The sequence below is a fragment of the Myotis daubentonii genome, chromosome 9 (assembly GCF_963259705.1).
Source record: "Myotis daubentonii chromosome 9, mMyoDau2.1, whole genome shotgun sequence".
In the NCBI taxonomy this organism is placed as follows: domain Eukaryota; kingdom Metazoa; phylum Chordata; class Mammalia; order Chiroptera; family Vespertilionidae; genus Myotis; species Myotis daubentonii.
Genome location: NC_081848.1, coordinates 11,634,267 through 11,655,840, shown reverse-complemented (window position 1 = coordinate 11,655,840; position 21,574 = coordinate 11,634,267). Strand labels below are relative to the sequence as shown.

The window sequence follows — 21,574 nt, the reverse complement described above, 5'->3', positions numbered from 1 at the left end:
AAATTTATATGTAAAGATGAGAGAAATATTCTGGAAGTGACCTAGAATGCTCAGAAATTAGTGGAACAATCCTTTCCCTTAAATTGCAACTACTTTATTGAATAAAGTAGTAAGTTTTGTTTACTTAGAATTTCCTGACCATTTTATTAAAATTCTGCTCCCTCCATTTTATAGTAGGTTCACAATACATATTTTTAAGTGAATTAAGATTAATGTAACTCAAGACTGCATTCAGTTGTTCTAGCACCCATTGAGTTTATGAAAACAAAATAGCCCAGGACTTTTGTTCTACACAAATGCTATTGCCAAACCTGTTCATCTAACAGTGTTTACTACCCACCTTGTGCAAACTTTAATTTTGTTAATGCCAATGAGTGACTCACATATCTGAATTCCTGAGTAGTCAATAACAAAATTTAAGGACAAGGACAATGCCTTATTCTTGTTTTGAATCCCTAGATTTTAATTTAGTGTCTGACATTTATTACACAATCTATAAATATGCACTTAATGAAGAAGATAAATGGAGGAATGCATTATGATTAAATTCTTAATTCATATTTATCTTTCCTGCAAAGATCTTCACAGTTTAATTTTAAATCTTAAAATGATTTATCTATATTACCAGATATTTTTCCAAATTATTTTTCATTCACAAATTTGCTATGTTGACATTTATTTTTCTTTTATTCTATTTGTATTTTATAATATGCACTGATTACCTTCTAGGTAGCAATTGTTTTAGGTGATGTACAGATATAGAACTGAAGGAGAACTTGGTACATTGCTCTTTAACAAGCATTCTCTCTTTAAAATGAAATACCTTTTCCTCCCCACCCTCACCTTTCCTCTATACTATTTGTACATGAAATAGCTTAGGTTTTGGAATTGGAAGAGTAAATTTAATTTCTAGCAGGTATTAACGATGTGACTTTCTGAAAGAATCTTAAACTAGAGCTTTAATCCATCTGTAAAATGGAGATATAACACTAACATTTCTTCACTGGGATGTTAGTGAACAGTATTCTATTGTTGTAAAGCAACCATAACAATGTCAGAACTTAGTAAATTCTCAAATACAGTCCCTTTCTTTTTGCACCTGCACATTATAAACCTTGCTGTTCTTTAAAGCCCAGGGCACTTTTAAATCCATCCTTTTCTCAAATTCTAATCTGGCACTCCAGGTTTGTCCTACCATTTAGTGGATTATCTACTCTGTTCTATTGTTGTATGATTTTTTTATTGTTTGGGTTTTTTTCTTATGCTGTTGTCCCCCAGACTACCTTAGGTTTGGTCTAATGCTCAAGATGAATGTGACTTTGATACTAGAGAGCTGGCCCAGGGTTAGAAAAACTGAATTCTCATCAAGCTCATCTTGTTGGTGGTTGAAATTAGGCTCTGCCACGGGCTTGCGAGAAAAGCATTTCAAGCATCCATGCGTGGGAGACTGTGGTGTGGCTAGGTTTTTTGGTGGTGAAAAATCAGAGTCCCCTCCTGGCTTTCCAATGTCCTATCTATCTCCTTCCCTCTTACTATGGAAAAAGTGCAAACATGTCTTCAACAGGGCCGCAACAAAAAGTCAGTGCCCAAAGCTTGTGCTTCATATTAAGCTTCGTCCCTTCAGAGCCGTCTACAGCCCAGTCGCTGCTAAATTGGCATGGGAGGCATGGTCCCCTGCTCCCAGGAGAGAACGCACGCACATGAACAGACTAGTGTGGGTCACTAAGCAAGAGAAAGAAACCTTCTTTGGTTACCAGAGATTATTTATTCTCGGGCTTGGGAGGAACCGGGAGGTTTTTCACAATAACCAACCAACTTCTCAAGCTTTCGAGGGCTTCTGATGGGGTCCAACCCCTCGCCAATTTATTATTTCCCCAGGTTAGACTGATAGACCTCTACGGTCAAGTACCTCCCCCTGAACCATTTTGACTTCTATTGTGCATGTTCTTATCTCCCCCTACTTCTCCCAAACAATCTAGGAGAGGGGAAGGGAAGGGAAGGGCATTAACCCCCTGGAGTGTGTGTGAAGCTGTAGATCCCTAGTGAAGCAAACAGCCCCAGCGTTCCTAGCTGGCCCATGCTTAGTAATGTCTGACTTTCCTTGCTTTCTTTCCCTTGTTAATAATCAGCTAACTGTGATAATCTCATCTCTCTGGCAAGTATAAGGCTCAGTATTATTCATCAGACAAAGTTGCTGTTACTTGTCTTTCCTGTCTAGCTTGAAAGGTGGTTGTGAGGACGCAGTGTAAAAAGTTCAAAAGGGAACTTCTAACACAGCATCTGCTTTCAGGGCTGTATAACATGATAACACTAACCTAACTCTTACAATCAATGCAGACTACTAAGCTCTTGATATGTGCCAGACACCTGCCACACAATCCATGCCCTGTGTCTGAGAGGCAGTCTGGCAGAATGAAGAAGCAGGTTTTGCTGTTAGACCAACTGGGTTTGAATTGTGGCTCTGTGTGGATGTGGGCCAATTGTTTAACCTGTCTGTGCCTTAGTTTTCTCATCTATAAAATGAACTTAAAGTCACCCACCTCATACTCATCCTGTATAGTAAATTAATAAAAAATTGAAATAATTTTATAAGGCACTATTTAAATGTGTATTAAACAAGCTTTCTCACTTAACCCACGCAATCATAATATTATTATTGCTATTGTAATGTTAAAGCAACTGCGGCTAAGACAAATGTAACACAACTTGTGAGAGAGCAGACACTTTACCCACTATATCTAACTCAAAATCTAGAAGTGAGGGTCGGGGAGGGGGCCAAATTTTATAAAGTCTGAAGACATTTTTGGAAGTCATTGTGGGGGCAGTGTTACTGGAACCCAGTGGGTAGAAGTAAGCAATGCTGCTGAACATTCTACAATACACAGGGCAGCTCCCTACAACAAAGTATTGTTTGGCCCAAAATATGAATAGTCTTACTGGACTACAGTTAAATTTAAATTTCGGTTAGATAACATATAAACTTTTTAATATAAAGAAGGTAGGGATGGCCCCGGTGAGGTTGAAATAGCCCCGGAGAGGCCGAGACGGCCCCGGTGAGGCTGGGACGGCTCCAGTGATGTTGGGACAGATAATGGGAACCAGTATAGACTGATGAACAGGGGTAGATGCAGAGGCAGAGCAACATTGAACAGACTGTCAAACTACAGTGGGAAGCCTGGGGAGGGTTAGGGGGGGGGGGATTAAGAGATCAACCAAAGGACTTATATGCATGCATATAAGATTAACCAATGGACATAAGACACTAGGGGGTAGGGACCAGGGGAATGGCAAGGGGGGGTGGGGAGGAGACATATGTAATACTCTTTGTAATACTTCAAGAAATAAAAATTATTATTAAAAAAAAGAAGATCCAAATGATGCCATTAATAATCTGATCTGGTTATTATTAACAGGGAAGGAGGAAAGGGGACACTAGGTAATGCAGGCACGTCATTTATACAGCGTTGCCAGGAAGCTGCAGCGAACACTCTCCAAGCCTACTGTCTGCAGACCCATGGGGGACGGGACTGGACTGTAGACGCATGCCCAGTAAGGCCTGGGTGACCTGGGAAGATGCTTACCTGTCAGTGGCCAAGATAGGTGTGGCTACTGCAAACTCGGGAAGGTGTGATATTTAAACTCCTGGACAAGGGGAGTTCTCTCTCTTGCTTTCTTTCCCTCGACCCTCTTGCTCTCGTGGGACTCCTGTTGCAGGGGGCTCACTCCCTTGCATTTGTGACTCCACACAACGAACCAATGGATGATAGCTACCCTGATTCTGCATTGGACTCAGCTCCACCATGGAACGGAAACGCTGGTCACGGCCCTGCTTTTGGCTCTGCTGGAGTCCCAAGTGCACCTTTTTCAGGACTGATTTAAAGACAATGGGACTTTACCAACTAAGGAATATAACTCTGTGCAAATAAAAACCATTCATTCTCCTATGTGAGTCTTAGAAAATTTCTTTTCTGAAGATATCACAAGAGCCACCCCACTCCCACTAGCAATGGAGGCATCCCATCAACCCAACCCTCTGGCAACACAAATATTTAGATAGATGTGTCTCAGAAAATGTTTGTGACATTTTTAACCAGGATTCATGCATTTTTATTTGCTAAATCTTGCCAGCTATGAAGTACCTGATTAGCTCTTTACAAAAACTCCATGAATCAGTGGTACATGGAATACCCCTGTTTATAATTTACCAAAGGGACTCAGAAAGATTAACTTATTTGTTCATGGTCATTGAGCTGGAAAGTTGAAAAACTAGGGTTAGTATACAAAAATATCATAATTCACTGGCCAATGGCTTTTTACATTCTCTAATAGCCCTTAATTTATTGATTCAGAAATTTGGCATAAGAACTCTGGGCTATGATTAAAGAGAAAGCCAATGACTAATAACAGACAGAAAATTATTGAACTTGATCTTGTGTGATGAGTGGTCTTTGGAGCCATCAAATCATTTTGTGTCTATAGAGGCATTCCTAGTCATCTGTGGTGCCATGTACCGGACCTATCTAAAGAACTCATCTTATAGTTGTTTTCATAATTGTTTTGGTGGTTTACTGCTAAAATACAGACAGAAGACAAGGGCAAACATTATTTTGTAGTCTTTTTATAGCCCTTTTCATTAGAGTTGCAAATGGAGCTAAAGAACATCATAGAATTTATTTTCTATAATAACTAGAATATGTATGAGTGGAAGAGATGAATAACAGAAATTGTTTCATGGGCCTCATAAGAGACAACAACCTGTTCAACTGGCTAGAGAAGTCACTTACTAGTGAGTCTCTGTCTTCTCGCAGGTGAAAATGACCCTCTGAATGATAAGAGGCTTTAGTTTGGGGAAGGTTTGGAGCAGAAAGGCTCAGTGCAGGCGCTTCTTGGAGTTTCTCTCTGCCTGTGGTGGCTGGCTAGCTGCTGACCAAAGCTGAGAGGAGGTTCCCATGGGCTTGGGAACTTGTAACAAAATCGACTGATTTCATTGTCAGTTTAGAAATCTCCCAGGTCAATGTTTAATTCTGCTATTTTATTTTTTCCTTGCTTTATTGAGATATAAATTGACATATAACATTGTATAAGTCTAGGTTGTACACATAATGATTTGATATATGTATATGTCATGAAATAATTACCACAATAATTTTAGCTAACATCCATCACTTCACAGGAAATCAACCTTGACCTCTTGGTTCATAGGTCCGTGCTCAACCACCAAGCCACACCGACCAGGCATCTCTCTCTCTCTTTATTCTTTTATGGTAAGAATGTTTAAGATCAGCAACTTTCAAGTATCCTATACAGTACTGTTAACTATAGATACTATGTTGTACAGTATATTTATCATATAACTGGAAGTTTGTACCTCATTTCTCCAACCCCCTAAAACCTGGTAACTAGCAATCTACTCTCTATTTCTATGAGTTCAGCATGTTTAGATTTCATATTCAAGTGAGAGCATACAATATTTGCTTTATTGCTTTTTTTCTGTCTGACATTTATTTTACTTAGCATAATGCCCCCAGGGTTTATCCAATTTTGTCTCAAATAGCAGAATTTCCTTCTTTTTCATGGATGAATTATATATATATGATATTTTTAATCTGTTTAACTATTGAAGGATACAGATGATTTCCATGTGTGGTTATTGGAAATAATGCTACAATAACTATGGTGGTACAGATATCTTTTGGGGATAGTAATTTCATTTCCTTCAGAGATATACCCAGGAATGTGGTTGCTAAATCACATGATAGTTCTTTTTTTTTTTTTTTTTTTTTTTTTTTTTTAGAAACTTCCATGCTGATTTCCAGAGTGCTGTACCAATTTACATTCCCATTAACAGTGCACAAGAGTTTTCTTTTCCCTACATGCAGGCTTTTCTCTACATGTTATCTCTTGTCATTTTGATAATGGCCATTTTAGCAGATGTGAGGTGATATCTCATTGTGGTTTTGATTTGCATTTCTCTGAGGATTAGTGTCATCAAAGACCTTTTTATATACATCAGACAATATATATGGTATTTTTGGAAAAACTGTCATTTTTGCTCCTTTGCCTACTTTAAAATCACATTTTTGTATTGTTGCTATTGAATTCTATGAGTTTCTTATATATTTTGGATATTAATCCCTTTAATTTAAGAGGTTAATTAACAAAATATCTTAAGTAGCCAAAGCAATCTTGAGAAAGAACAAAGCTGGAGTGATTACACTTCCCGATTTTGAACTATATTTCAAAGCTGTAGTAATAAAAACTGTATGTCACTGGGGTAAAAACAGACACAGGTCAATGAAACAGAAATAAAAACCCAGGCAAGCATGGTCAACTAACATTTGAAAGGGGAGTCAATAATACTCAATAGGAAAGGACAGTCTCTTTAATAAATGTATAGGAAAAGGTCATTGCGATAGAGAGTCATGTGACCAAAAGTTTTAGAACTTGCTTCTAGGTGGGGAGAGGGTTGAAAACACAGCAAACACTCACTCTGCTCCACAGAATTTTTCGCCCTCTGTGCAGGAAAGTCTGTTTCCTCTTTCAACACCTGGGAAGACTCAGTGAGTTGAGGCTGACAGGCCATTCACTAGACACAAGGACAGTCTTTCAGGCAAGTAGCTGCTGGCCTCACAAAACCATGCCCTCCGAGTTTGTTATGGTTTCGCTTACTGTAACTTGTGGTATCAAAACCACTTCCTGAAATTGTAAAGTACTTCCAGAATAAGTGGCCTTCCTCCTTCCAAGAAAAAAATGGCAGTGCTCATATTTGACACTTGTGCCGTGGAATCTTTTGAATGAATATAACGGAAAGAGTTTGATGTCATTCCTGATAAACTCTGTGTTATTATTCTGGCCATAGTTTGTGAATTGTAATTGTGGCTTCCCATTTAATTGTCATAACTGGACATAAATTTTAAAAAATTCAGAAAAGTTCAATAAAAATACAAAATGGTTAAGCAAAATAATTAAGTAAATGTATAGGGAAACTAGATATTCATGTGCAAAAGAATGAAATTGAATTCCTATCTTACACCATTCACAAAAATTAACTCAAAATGGATTAGATTTACATGCAAGACTTGAAACTATCAAATTAAACTCCTAGAAGAAAATGTAAGGAAAAAGCTCATTGATTTTGGCAATGACTCTTTGGATATGACAATGTCTTTGAATAAGAGAATTCCCACCTTCTACCCTTCTTTTTAGTTCTTATGGTTAGACTAATAATATTGACACAAAACTAGATTAACAGAAAACACACGCAATTAAATATTTGTAAGCAGGAGAATCACAATATGATGATCAGATCATAAAATGAGGTTCAAAGGAATGGTCAAACTGGACACCTGTGATATGTTTTAGAGAGAGAAATGGTAAATTTGTGAGAAATTGACAGGACAAAAAAAAGTTAGTGCTCAAAAGAAAGGAATCTAAGCAAGGATTGAGTTTAGATAGTCAATTAGTAAAGGCCTTACAAGGTTTGTTTACAGACCTTTTTGACTCTGGATTTAATAATTTATATATATAAAGCCTCAACAATTGGCCGACCAGCCAACCACTAGGCCATCTGACCAATAGCTATGATGTACACTGACCACCAGGGGGCAGAAGCTCAATGCAAGAGCAGAAACCACAGGCATGGAAACATTGAACAGACTGATGAATCTCAAAGGGAAGGGGGAAGGGGGAAGGGTGGGAAGAGATTAACCAAAGATCTTATATGCATACTAGAGGCCCGGTTCACAGCTTTGTGCACTGGTGGGTTCCCTCGGCCTGGCCTGCACCCTCTCATAATCCGGGACCCCTCAGGGGATGTTGGGAGTCGGTTTCGGCCTGATCCCCACAAGTCAGGCATAGGGACCCCACCAGTGCACAAATCGGTGCACCAGGCCTCTAATTAGTTAATAAGGTTGTCTCAGCTGTCAGGCACAGACAGGTCACCTATTACATGCATTTATTGCCTACATTTAAAGAGATAGAGATGAGTTAGAGAGCTCCTTTAACTTTGGCTGTTTTTCAAATGATGTAAATTTAAAATTATCAATATGATTTGAGGGATAGCTTGAGGTGGCTGCCTCAACAACACCAAAAGCACATGCAACAAACCAAAAATAATCAAGTGAGAGTACATCAAACTAAAAAACTTCAGTAAAGGGAAGATCTCCAAAATAGAAAGGCAACATACAGAATGATACCTTATTCTTTCATAAGAAAATATCCTGAGAAATAATATCAGTCTCATTAAAAGAGAGAAAAATAGCATATCTCTCTCTCTCTCTCTCTATCTATCTATATATATATATATATATATATATATATATATATATACACACACACACATATATACATGCATATATAGCTCTCTCTCTATATATATACACACACATATATATAGCTCTCTCTATATATATACATATATATAGCTCTCTCTCTATATATATATAGCTCTCTCTCTCTCTCTCTCTCTCTCTCTCTCTCTCTCTATATATATATATATATATATATATATATATATATATAGTAACTTACATGTGCAATGCAATAGTTGTCTCAAGATGTGAGCATGAGAGCCTGTCCTGACCAACAGAAAGGTACTGATTGCCCTGAATATTTTTTTTCCTACCTCCTAAAAAGAGACATGGAGGCCATGGCTGGTAATGTTTCCTTTTGTTTTATCAGGTTGTATTGATGCAGGGGTTCTGCAGGCAGGAAGGGGAGCAGGAGGAGGGATAGAAGCATTCTGGAGAACTGAGGGTTCACAACCCACTGTGGGGGTTTTGGCTTCTGCAGGAGAGAATTCAAACAGAAGCCAGCCTAGAGTTTAAAGTGACAGTGAGTTTATTAGTGAAGCAGTTGAGACAGAGAGTGGGCTACTCCACAGGAGGGATATTCAACTAAAGAGAGGAATATCAGGACCTTTCCCGGGAAAGGAGTGATTTCTCAGAGGACCTTTGTTGGCAATTTTGTGTCCTTATATGGGCTTTCCATTTCCAATCATGGCCTGGGTATGTTGATTAGCATGCTAATGTATTACAATGAGCATATAACAGCTAGGTATAACCCATAGATGAAATTAGTCCACATGTTGGATTGAGCTGGTGTCTGCCAGTTGTAAGCCATACATTCAGTGGGAAGTGGGGCGGTCTTACCTCTTGACAGCTCCTGTAGCTTTTACTGATTGCATCTGCTCTGCCACATACCCTATCTTAGCATCTTTAAGAGGTATATTCTGATCTCCATGAACATAATCATCAAAGCAATAGCCCAGGCAAAGTGCCTTGAGTCCTGCCTATAGCTCATCAAAGCAAAACAAGGAGAACGATTTGCACAAGCACAGCCTTGTTTTGACATAGCTGGGTTAGAATTCTGGGAGTGGGCATCCATGGGCTTAGAGAGGCTAAAAGTGATCTTGGATACTGTAAGTAATCCATTCCTTGGAACATCTAACCTATAATGGGGGAATATAGGAAAAAGACTATCCCAGTTACTGAGGTAACAGTGATGTTTCCTAATCTGTTAACTGCCACTGGTCCAAAACGGAAACCATCTCCACATGCCACGATATTTTGAATTTAATTTATATATTATAAAAATAAATATATCACTCACAATTCAGGTGTTCTTGAATATTTTCAGCTGAAATTTCTCACGAAAAATGATTTTAAAGTTGATCAGGGCTTCCACTTAGGGGAATTTTATATATATACATGCGTGTGGTGTGGGGAAGGTCCGCCACTTGTGTCTATAGACACTTATGGCATACAGTGGGTTAAGTCGTTTGTAAGTCTCAAACTTTCCGTGTTCCCAACAGATAAGAGCCTAAATGAAAAAAGAAAAATATTCGTTAATTCAGTATCTGAAGACACACTTAATGTCCTAAGAGAAAAGGTGCCAAACCAAGATGAGCTCAAAAAAGGAAAATGGTACAACTATAAACAAAGCTTGTGACTTGACTGACTTTGTGATTCCCAAAGAGTCCCACACCAGCCAAGTATTGATATGCTATATCTGCAAGAGAGATTCCACTCTTGCTTCCAAGTTGGGATTTTCTTCAGGTAAGGTTCCTCAATTTTGTTTAAAAGGTGTCTCAACTTGCCCTTGCAGCTTGGCACTCACGAGTTGCTTTTTTATTCACTTGTCAAGTAATGGATGACTCATCAACTCTTTACTTAATAGCTCCTCACCTTGGGCTCCCATTCATTTTCCACAGAAGAGGCTGACCTGCTCCCTCTGCTTTCCTTGGCTTTGTCCCTGCAAAATCTCACCCGCGCCCCCCCCCCCCATCCCGCCACTTCTTTGCTTCATGTCTAGACCATATCTTACTCTTAGTCTGAAATAGTCTTCTATTATAGCTTAGTAATTTAGTTCTACAGAAATAATTTTTAAAACGTTATTCTAATCTTTCTACTTAAATAAAAGGCAAAAACCTTTATGTTGGTCATTGACAGTAGGTCCTTGTAGTTCAAGAAAGCTCTTGAAAAAAAAATTAAAAGCAGTTTTCTCCTCCCTTTTTTTTTACCTACTTGATTTACACATGTTTTAAAGCCATTTCTCTGGCCACTTGCCCTTCCCTTCACTTAAAATATATTACTCTTTTTTATTTTTCAATAATGATAGAACAAAGATATCATCTCTTCTACAAAAGCAAAGGGTCATTGTTTTTTTTTACTCTCTTTTTTTAAAGCTAGATATCTTAGAAATATTTCTCATGTCTTCACTGTGCCAAATCCAAATGTTTTGCTTTAGGAAAGAAGAATCAACACCAGTCTGTTTCAAACTCTTTGAAAAAAATAAAGAGAAAGAAACAGTTCTTAACATATTGTATAAGGCCAGAATTACCCTGATACTAAAACTAGATAATGACATCACAAGAAAAAAAATTACATGGTACTATCCTTTATGAATAAAAATGTAAAAATTCTCAACAAAATAATATTGAATGGAATTAAAAGTATATTCACCCTGACCAAGAAGAAGTTTTCCCAATAATGTAAGGGTGTTTCAACATAAGAAAAATTGCCCAGATGGTGTTGCTCAGTGGTTGAGCATTGACTTATGAACCAGGAGGTTATGGTGCGATCCCTAGTCAGGGTACATGCCTGGGTTACGGGCTTAATCCCCAGCAAAGAACTTGCAGGAAGCAGCTGATCAATGATTCTCTCATCATTGATGTTTTTTTCTTTCTCTCCTTCTCGTTTCCTCTCCAAAATCAATAAAAAATATTTTTTTTAAAAAAATAAATCAATCAGTGTAATACATCATATTAATAGAATGAAGGGGGAATAAAACATGACAATGTCAACTGATGCATAAAATTACATATGACAAAATCCAATATTCTTTCAGAAAACTAGAAATAAAGAAAATTTTTTTCTCAGCATGATAAAGGGTATTTATGAAAAACACTAATATCATACTCCTTGGTAAAAGCCTGAAATCTTTCCTGCCAAAATCAGGAAAAATGCAAGGGTAACTGTTTTCACTGATGCTATTTAACATTGTAATAGAAGTTCTAGACAGAGCTATTAAATAAGGAAGATAAATTAAAAATATCCAAATTGTAAATGAAGAGGTAAAATGATCTCCATTCACAGATGCCATATTCTACATAGAGAAACTCCCAAAGAATTCACAAGAAATCTCTTAGAGCTAATCAACAAATTCAGCAAATTTGCAGGGTATGAGATCAACACACACAAAAATTAGTGTTGTTTCTATACACCGGCAATCAATACCTGAAAAGAAAATTGGAAAAGCAATTTCATTTACAATAGCACCAAAAATAATTATATGCTTAGAAATAAATCTAACAAAGGAGGTAAAAGACTTGTACACTGAAAACTATAAAATATTACATAAAAGAAATTAAGAAAGATATAAATAAGTGAAAATAGAACCAATTTTCATAACAATATTCTTAAGATGTTGATACTACACAAAGTGGCCTACAGATGCAACATAACACTAATCAAAATTCCAACACCTTAACTTTTTAGAACTAGAAAAGCCAATCATCAAATTATATGGAAATGAAAGGAGGCCCAAATAGCCAAAGCTATTTTACAAAAGAATAAAGTTGGAGGGCTGATTCTTCTCACATTTTAAATGTACTATAAAGCTACAGTAATTAAACAATATGGTATAAGGACAAACATATGGATCAATGGAATGTGATAGAGCATCCAGAAATAAACTTCATACATATGGTTAATTGATTTTTGACAAGGTTGCCAAGATTATTGAAAAGAGAGAATATAGTCTTTCGACAAATAGTACTGGAAACTGGATATAAACATGCAAAAGGAAAATTTTGGACCCTTACCTTACACTCCATATACAATTAACTCAAAATGAATCAAAGGTCTACACTTAAGAGCTAAAATAATAAAACTGTTAATAGAAAACATTGGAGAAAATCTTCATGACATCAGATTTGGAAACAACTCATGGAATTCCACTCCCAAAAAATAGTCAACAAAAGAAAAAAGTAGATAAAATGGATTTTATCAAAAAACAAAACAAAAAAAAACAACACCAAACTTTTGTGCTTTAAAGAATACAATCAATAAAGTAAAAATATAATATATTGAATGGAGCACAATGATTATTTTTCTTATATCTGATAATGGACTAATATTCAGAATAGGTAAAACACTTCTAAAACTCAACAACAACAACACAAGTACAAACAACCCAATTCAAAAGTACGCTAAGGATTTGAATATTCCTCCCTCCAAAGAGAAGATACAAATGGCTGATAAGGACATGAAAAGATGTCAGCTATTAGCAGAGTTCAAGTCAAAGGAACAATGAGATAACACTGCACACCTATTAGGTTGAATACTAGGAACATACACGCACACACACACACACACATACACACACACGTAATCACCAGTATTGGTAAAGATGTGGTGAAATTAGAACCCTCATTTCTGTATTGCTGGTAGAGATGTAAAATGGTAGTCAGTGTTGAAAACAGTTTGGCAGTTCTCAAAATGTTATACTACTGTACAACCCATCAATATATACCCAAAATAATTGAAAGCAGGGATTTGAACAGATATGTGTACACCATTGTTCACAGCAGCACTAATCACAATAGCTAAAAGGTGGATACAACCCACTGTCCATCAACAAATGAATGGATAAAAGATATATCACTCAGTTGTAAAAAGGAATAACATTTTGATATATGAATGGGCCTTAGAAACATTATGTTTACTGAAATAAGTTAGACATAGAAGAAAAACTATTATATAATTTTGCTTATCTGATATAACTAGAATTTACAAATTCCTAGAAAAAAAAATAGAAAAATGCTTACCTAGATATGGGGTTAAGGGGAAGTTATTGTTTAATGGGTATAGAGATGTTGGGGATGATGAAAAAGGTTAGATATGGTGATGTTTATAGAATAATATGAATATATTTAATGCAACTCAATTGTACTTATGAATGGTTAAAATAATAATTACTATATTATGCATATTGTGAAATATTTAGCAGACATAGTCTAGTAACTATGACATTAACAGCAATAACAGCAAAATAACAATAACAATGGCCACTTCTGAGTACCTTCCATAAATTGGTCACTGGAATGTGCAAGGCAGTCACCACTTATTCTTCCTGTTCCACAAACCATCAGTGGTAGAAAGGGCAGGTATTATGAGCTGGTGTTTAAAGGTTTACTCTCTTTCAGGCCACGGAGTTAGCGCTAAGGAGATTTGTCACTCGCTCAGAGCACAGGACCTCAGATAGTACATTCTTGCTGTTCGTGTCTCATGGCCTCCGGTATACAATCTGTGGGACTCAGCATAGTGATGAAAACCCAGATGTGCTATCTTATGACACCATATTCCAGATTTTCAACAATCGCAACTGCTGCCATCTAAAGGACAAGTCCAAGGTCATTATCGTCCAGGCCTGCAGAGGTGGTGAGTTCTGATGGGGTAGAGGTCAGGGAGGTGTGTATCATGCATAGTTTGACTGGGTGTTTTATATCTGGTGAAAATAACTCTGAGCCCACCTTACTTGCAATTATACCTAATATACTTCTTTGGGAAGAATACTTAGAGACGACAACAGAGAAATTGATATACAAATAAATATAAACGCTATTCATTCTCAGTTGACCATAGCAAGTGATGATGATATCAGTGCTAACTCTAAATTATCTTTATGTGGAACTATTAAAATTGTAACATATAAATGACTTCAATTTCAACATTTATGAATAAAAATTTTATTAGCTCTGGCTGGATTAAAGAAGGTGAAGTGATTAAGAAAAAAATAAAAAATATTATATAACACATAGATACAGACAATAGTGCAGTGATTATCAGAGGGAAAGGGGGGTGGGGGTAGGTGGAGGTGGACAAAGAAACTTTGCTTGGGGTGATGGGAGCACAATGCAATGTGCTAATGATGTTTTGTTGACTTGTACACTTGAAACCTGCATGGTTTTGTGAACCAATGTTATCACAATAAACTCAATTAAAAGTGAATTTTACTGTATGTAAAACCTCAATTAACAAAAAAACAAGTAATTATGACAATTCTCTTATATTTTAATTCAAACTTTAAAGTGATATTTATATCACTTTAATATATTTATATCACTTGGGGAATGGCTTAGAAGGGATAAGTAGCAATGGGAAAGGAAAGGAAAAATGTGTTTTAGAATCCTATGCCTGTTATTGAATTAAGCAGATATTTCCTTCCTTGACATTGCAATGTTATTTTACTGTCATTAAACCAGAAACTGGTTACTTGGGAATAGTCAATAGTGTTTTATAGCACCATTATGCTCCCTGATCAATCGGTACATTTCAGGTCTAAATGGTAGTTGCTATTTATTGACATCCTGTTAAATGGGAGTAGAGGTAATGTTGTGTTAGGCTTTTACTGTGTGTGTGTGTGTGTGTGTGTGTGCACGCGCACAACTAATTAGAACACCTTCATTAAGGGCATCCTATTTATTTAGTTGTCAAAGGATTGCTAGCATGGGCTTAGCAGTGAGGAATATAATAGGTGGTGTCCCCTCAGCAAACCCTGGAGAGGTGTGGGTCAGTGACTCTCCAGTGGCCTCAGCAGACAGCTCTGCAGAGTCTTCAGAGGACTTGAAGGATGATGGTGTCCACAAGACCCATGTGGAGAAGGATTTTGTTGGTTTCTGCTCCTCAACACCACGTATGTGTCTTGCATTTGTAGGCAAAGTTTCGTAGGGATGAGGACTGCCTGCCATCATAATTTGGCTCAATATTCCAGGCAAGAACACAGGCTAAAAGTCTTTGGGGAGAATTTATAAAGAAAAGAAGAACCCATCGAAGTTTCTGAAGCCTTCTTTCATAGCTTCCTATGGCTGTCCAGTCTCCCTCAGGTTCTACATCTACCCAGATGATAGTATTGCATATCCTATAAGTGATAAGTCAGTAGGCACACAGCAATATTGATGTAGTGAGTCTATTGTGCAAAATAGCATTGCTTTCACTGCTGAATGAAGTATTAAAAGAAAAAGAGGGTGTGCACTTCTTTGCAGAAAGCTTATTTTCTAGTTTGGAAAACAATAAATCGAGGTATAAAATGCTGTTAAAAGATCATTAAATAATTAGAAGCACATGGTAAAGTGATATTGCAATGTGTGGTAACAATGAGGTTTAAAGAATTAATTCCCTGTAAATTTTGGAGATTAAACCCTTATCTGAAATATCATTGGCAAATACTTTCTCCCATGCAGTGGGCTTTCTTGTTTTGTTGATAGTTTCTCTTGCTGTGCAAAAGCTTTTTATTTTGAATTAAGCAGATATTTCCTTCCTTGACATAGCAATGTTATTTTACTGTCATTAAACCAGAAACTGGTTACTTGGGAATAGTCAATAGTGTTTTATAGCACCATTACGCTCCCTGATCAATCGGTACATTTCAGGTCTAAATGGTAGTCCCATTTGTTTATTTTCTCCTTAGTCTCCATTGCCTTAGGAGCTGTGTCTGTAAAGATATTTCTATGAGCCGAACTGGTTTGGCTCAGTGGACAGGGTGTTGGCCTGGGGACTGAAGGGTCCCAGGTTCAATTCCGGTCAAGGGCATGTACCTTGGTTGTGGGCACATCCCCAGTGGGGGGCATGCAGGAGGCAGCTGATCGATCTCTCTCATCGATGTTTCTAAATCTCTATACCTCTCCCTTCTTCTCTGTAAAAATATCAATAAAATATAGTTTTTTAAAAAGGTATTGCTATGACATATGTCTGCTATTTTGCTGCCTATGGAGTCTTGTAGGATTTTTATGGTTTTCTGTCTTACATTTATAACAAAAGGAATATAAACGATCCAATCAAAAAATGGGCAAAGGATCTAAATAGATATTTTTTGAAAGAGGACATACAGAAGGCCCACAGACATATGAAAACATGCTCAAAGTCACTAATCATCTGAGAGATGCAAATCAAAACAACAATGAGATGCCATTTCCCACCTGTCAGAGTGACTATCATCAACAAATCAACAAATGACAAGTGCTGGTGAGGATGTGGAGAAAAAGGAACCCTCTTGCACTGCTGCTGGGAATGCAGACTGGTGCAATCTCTGTGAAAAACAGTATGGAGTTTCCTCAAAAAGTTAAAAATGGAACTCTCATTTGACCAAGTGATCCCACTTCTAGGAATATCTACCAAGAAATCAGAAACACCAATCAGAAAGGATATATGCACCCCTAAGTTCATAGCAGCACAATTTGCAATAGCTAAAATTTGGAAACAGCCTAAGTGCCCATCAAAAGATGAGTGGATTAAAAAAACAGTGGTACATCTACACAATGGAATATTATACTGCTATAAAAAGAAGGAACTTTTACCATTTACAACAGTATGAATGGAACTGGAGAGCATTATGCTAAGAGAAATAAGCCAGTCAGAGAAAGACAAATATCACATGATCTTACTCATACATCGGATGTAATGATCAACATAATTGAAGGGCAGGGGAAGAAGGTTGTTTAGAGAGCAATCAAAGGACTTGTATGCATGCATATTAGCATAACTGATGGATACAGACACTGGGGCAGTGGGGCCTTGCCCAGGGTGGGAATGGATGGTGGGGATCTATTGGGGAAAAAAGAGACATATGTAAAACTTTAGACAATAAAATAAATTATTTAAAAAAGGAATTTCCAAAATCATCATATTTAAGGTGGTATAGTTTAAAAAAGAAGATAGTATAAATAGAAAGAAGAGAATTCTCAGGCCTGTACAAAGGCAGATAGAATTTCTAAAATGTTGAAGCAAAATCTTATTCTTATTTAATATGTTTTATTTAATTTATTAAAACATATGTATATCTATATATCTATATCTATAAATTAGATTATATATTTATAGATGATATAGGTGATAGATATAGATATATAGATATAGATATATAGATATAGATATAGATATAGATATAGATATAGACATAGACATAGATATATTCTAGCACATCTCTATCAGCTAAATATTATTATTTCATTCACCCCCCCCAAAAAAAATCTAAAGCTCACAAAAATCATATCAACTACCTGAACAAACACTAGTAGTATTCAGATATGAACCCAAGTTCATTTGAGAATAAAGTTTAGGCTATTTTAGAAAACTTGACAAAGAACAATCTTAAAGCTATATTATTTAAACATTTGGGCCCCTCCAGTGTCAGAAACATGTAGACTTTTGTGCCCAGGCATGGCCTACTGAAATATCAGAATACAGCCGTCTTAGCAAAAGCTGTGCCTGTCCCTGCATGACTGACCTAGGAGTTGAATCACCCAGTGTTAACTACAAGAGAACATCCTTGGGTTTCCTGTTGGCTGGCCTTTTATTGGAAAAGGGCACTCATGGTGTAGTATTGAAGCATCTTCTGAGCCAGATAGATGTGGGCTCAATAATTGTGTCTTCAATTTGTAGCTCTTTAGGCCTTAAAAAAATTAAGATTAAGTGAGAAAATATTTGCTGGGAAATAAGACCTAAACATATTGGTTTTAGATTTTGAAGCATAGAACTGTGGTTCTGGAACTCTATTTTCTCATGCTATAACCCTTGCATGATGTTGTTTATGGTTCAATCTAAGTCCACCATGTCACTTTGTATATAAAGCCAAGCCCAGAAATCTAAGTCTTTATTTTTCCTACATACATAGGTCTGTCTGTAGGTATTTGCAATTTATGACCTTTTTTGTAAGGATGAAGGCTGCAACTCAAAATTTACCATTTCCTTTATTCACAGATAATGTTTCTTGGAGAAGAGCAAGTGGTTCTCTCTTCATCACACAACTTATAAATTATACTCAAGAATATTCTAGGCGTTATCACCTGACAAAAATATTTGTGATGGTAAGTAGCATATTAACTGTTACGGTATTCATTTATTCATAGAAGTAAAAAAATTATAGAAGAAATAACCCAGCTGCATATTTTACACAAATGATAGAATATTATTCACACTGTAACACACCTTGTTTTTAAATTATTTCCAAAGTACTAAGCTCTAGTAGACAAAGAAAGTTAACATATGTTAATATTCAAAATTTTAAAAACATGGGAGACAAGGATGAGATAAAAAATATTAAATACAGAACATTATAGAAAATGAATATGACCTATGGGGATAACATGTGGTAGGGAATAATATTTACTTACATATGTCAACTTACTATCTTGAGTGAGTTTCCAGACTATTGCATATGGAGGAAGAAATAAGACAGAGCCTGGTGGACTCCCACAATTGAAGAGAGAGATAACAATTCAGGGAGAACAAGGTGGCTAGAGTTCACAGAACAGAATACCAAAGAAGAGAGACCTACAAAAGAGAGAACTCTGGAGATGTTCAGAGGGTCCCCATGATGTATTAAGCAGAGTATGCTCAGTGTGTGTGTGTGTGTGTGTGTGTGTGTGTGTGTGTGTGTGTGGACTGCTGAGTCAGAGGAAATAGCTATCCTAAGGAACTACAGGGATAAATACTATGGTACCCATACAAAGCCAGGAATAGCGCCTATGGCCACTAGCCAGACTGGAAAAATATCATAATTTGCCTGTAAAATACTCAGAAGTGTCTTACCTAAGTTGTAGGGAATCAAGGACTCTGGAATAAATAATTCTCTGGTTCTTCCCAACAGAGCAAAAATGAACACAGAAGATCAAACTGTCCACAAGAATATATACAAAAGCACTTGAAAATATAAATTTCAAAATATATGACATCCAATAAAAATTACCAGGAATGTAAAGAATCAGGAAAATAAAACACAATATCAGCAGAATAATCAAAACTGAATCATAACTGGCACAGATACTAAGATTGAGAAGGACAATAAATAATATTTAAATATATCTAATAATTAAGTAGAGGCATGGAAGATATTAAAAAATCTAAATTGTATTTTGAAATCGATAAGCTAGAATGTGAAAGCTGAAAAATACACTGGTTAGATTATTAGCTGATTAGATATTGCAAAAATAAAAAATAATGAACTTGAAGAAACTATACAAGATGAAGCACAGCCAACAACAAAAATACAATTAAAAAATAAACAAAGCATCAGTGAACTGTGAGATCAATTGAAAAGGCCTATGTTACATAGAAGTCCCAAAGGGGAAGGAACAAAATAATATTTGAAGAAATAATAGCCAAATTTTCTCCAAATTCAATAAAATCTATAAATCTATCGATTAAAGAAGGGTAACAAACCTCAAGTATTAAAAATGTAGAGTAAATACAACAGACTCATATTAGTCTAAATTCTCTAAAATATTGGTAAAAAAGTGAAGAGAAAAAAGAAACAAGCTATATATAGAGAAAAAGAGTAAAGAGTGCAGCAGTTTAGTTATCAGTACAATTCATGCTAGAAAACAGTAGTGAAAGACAAAGAAAGTCATCCTAAAATTCTAAGTCCAGTAAACATAAAATTATTTTTCATAAACAAAGGCAATGTAAAGACTTTTCAGCCATACAGAAGCTGAAATATCCCATCACCAGCAGAGCTGCACTATAAGAAATGTTAATGGAAGTCAGTCAGCAGAAGAAAATGATACCATATGAAAATATAGGTCCACAGAAAAGAATGGAAATACTGGAAATGGTAACTACAAGGACAATTAAGTATACATTTTCTTTTAAAAAACACAATTTAAGGGAAAATTTGATGATTTAAACAAAAATAGTAACACCTGTTGTGAGATGACAAGTTAAAGTTATCTACACTAATAAAGACAAACATGCAAATTGACTGTACACTATGCCTTAAGCCACGCCCACCAGCCAATCAGAGCAACTATATGTAAATTAAGCCAACCAAGATGGCTGCCGGCAGCTACGGAGCTGTAGCAAGCGGGAGGCTTGGTTGCCCCAATGATGGAGGAAGCCAAGCTTCCTACCTGCCACGGCCTGGCTCTGAGCTCCACTCAAAGTAACAAAGTTTCAATTCTAGAAGCTAAATAAACTCCAGACACCTGCTTTTAGCCAGCCATGGCCACAGAGCTGGAACAAGCAGGAGGCTTGGTTGCCCCAGTAATGGAGGAAGCCAAGATTCCCGCAACCGGCTGTAGCCTCGCAAAGGCAACAAAGTTTCAATTATAGAAGGTAAATAAATCCCAGAATTAAAAAAAAAAATAGGGAGAGGCTGGGAGCTCCCATTGCCAGGGGGGTTTAGCCAGCCTGAAAACGGCCCTCAGCCCCTCACCCAGACTGGCCAGGCACCCCAGTGGGGACCCCCCACCCTAAAGGGGTTGTGGCCAGCCTGCAAACAGCCATCATCCCCTCACCCAGGCTGGCCAGGAACCCCAGCGGGCTCCCCACCCTGATCTGGGACATCCTTCAGGGCAAACCAGCCAGTCCCCACTCATGCACCAGGCCTCTATCCTATATAATAAAAGGGTAATATGCAAATTGACCCTAAAGGCAGAATGACTGGGAATGACTGGTCACTATGACACACACTGACCACCAGGGGGCAGATGCTCAATGCAGGAGCTGTCCCCTGGTGATCAGTGTGCTCCCACAGGGAGAACTCTGCTCAGCCACAAGCCAGGCTGATGGCTGCCAGCACAGCGGTGGTGGCGGGAGCCTGTCCCACCTCCTCTGCAGCACTAAGGATGCCCGACTGCAGCTTTTGTCTGCTCCCTGCTAGTAAGTGGACATCTCCCAAGGGCTGCTGGGCTGCCAGAGTGATGTCTGACTGCCAGCTTGGGCCCCATCCCTCAGGGAGTGGGCCTAAGCCAGCAGGTGGACATCCTCTGAGGGGTCCCAGACTGCAAGAGGGTTACACAGAAAAACAACTTAAAGCAATAAAGAAAATATAGGAAAATGTTAGCAAATCATACAGCTATCATCCAATTGGAGTTGAACATACTGTTGTTTATTATACTTCTTTTTTTCAAATTTTCTGCATGGCTGACACAAAAACATAATTAAACAGGGTTGGAAAAAAGTCTAAAGCCCAGAAATAGATTCAAACATGTATGGCCAACTGATTTTTGGCACTATTGTGAAAGCAATGCAGGGGAGAATAGAGTGTTTTCAACAAATGGTACATGGCCAATTGGATA

The 21,574-nt window shown here is 37.2% G+C and overlaps 1 protein-coding gene across 1 annotated transcript; it reads left to right on the top strand.

The window, feature by feature from the left end:
* Positions 1-8,638: 8,638 nt before the first annotated feature.
* Positions 8,639-19,212, top strand: LOC132241718 (caspase-13-like). Its single transcript, XM_059710637.1, is given in 7 exon segments — positions 8,639-8,654; positions 9,812-9,908; positions 9,910-10,060; positions 13,706-13,940; positions 15,052-15,195; positions 18,258-18,364; positions 19,147-19,212. Coding segments are annotated over 7 exon segments (816 nt in total).
* The last annotated feature ends 2,362 nt before the right edge of the window (positions 19,213-21,574 follow it).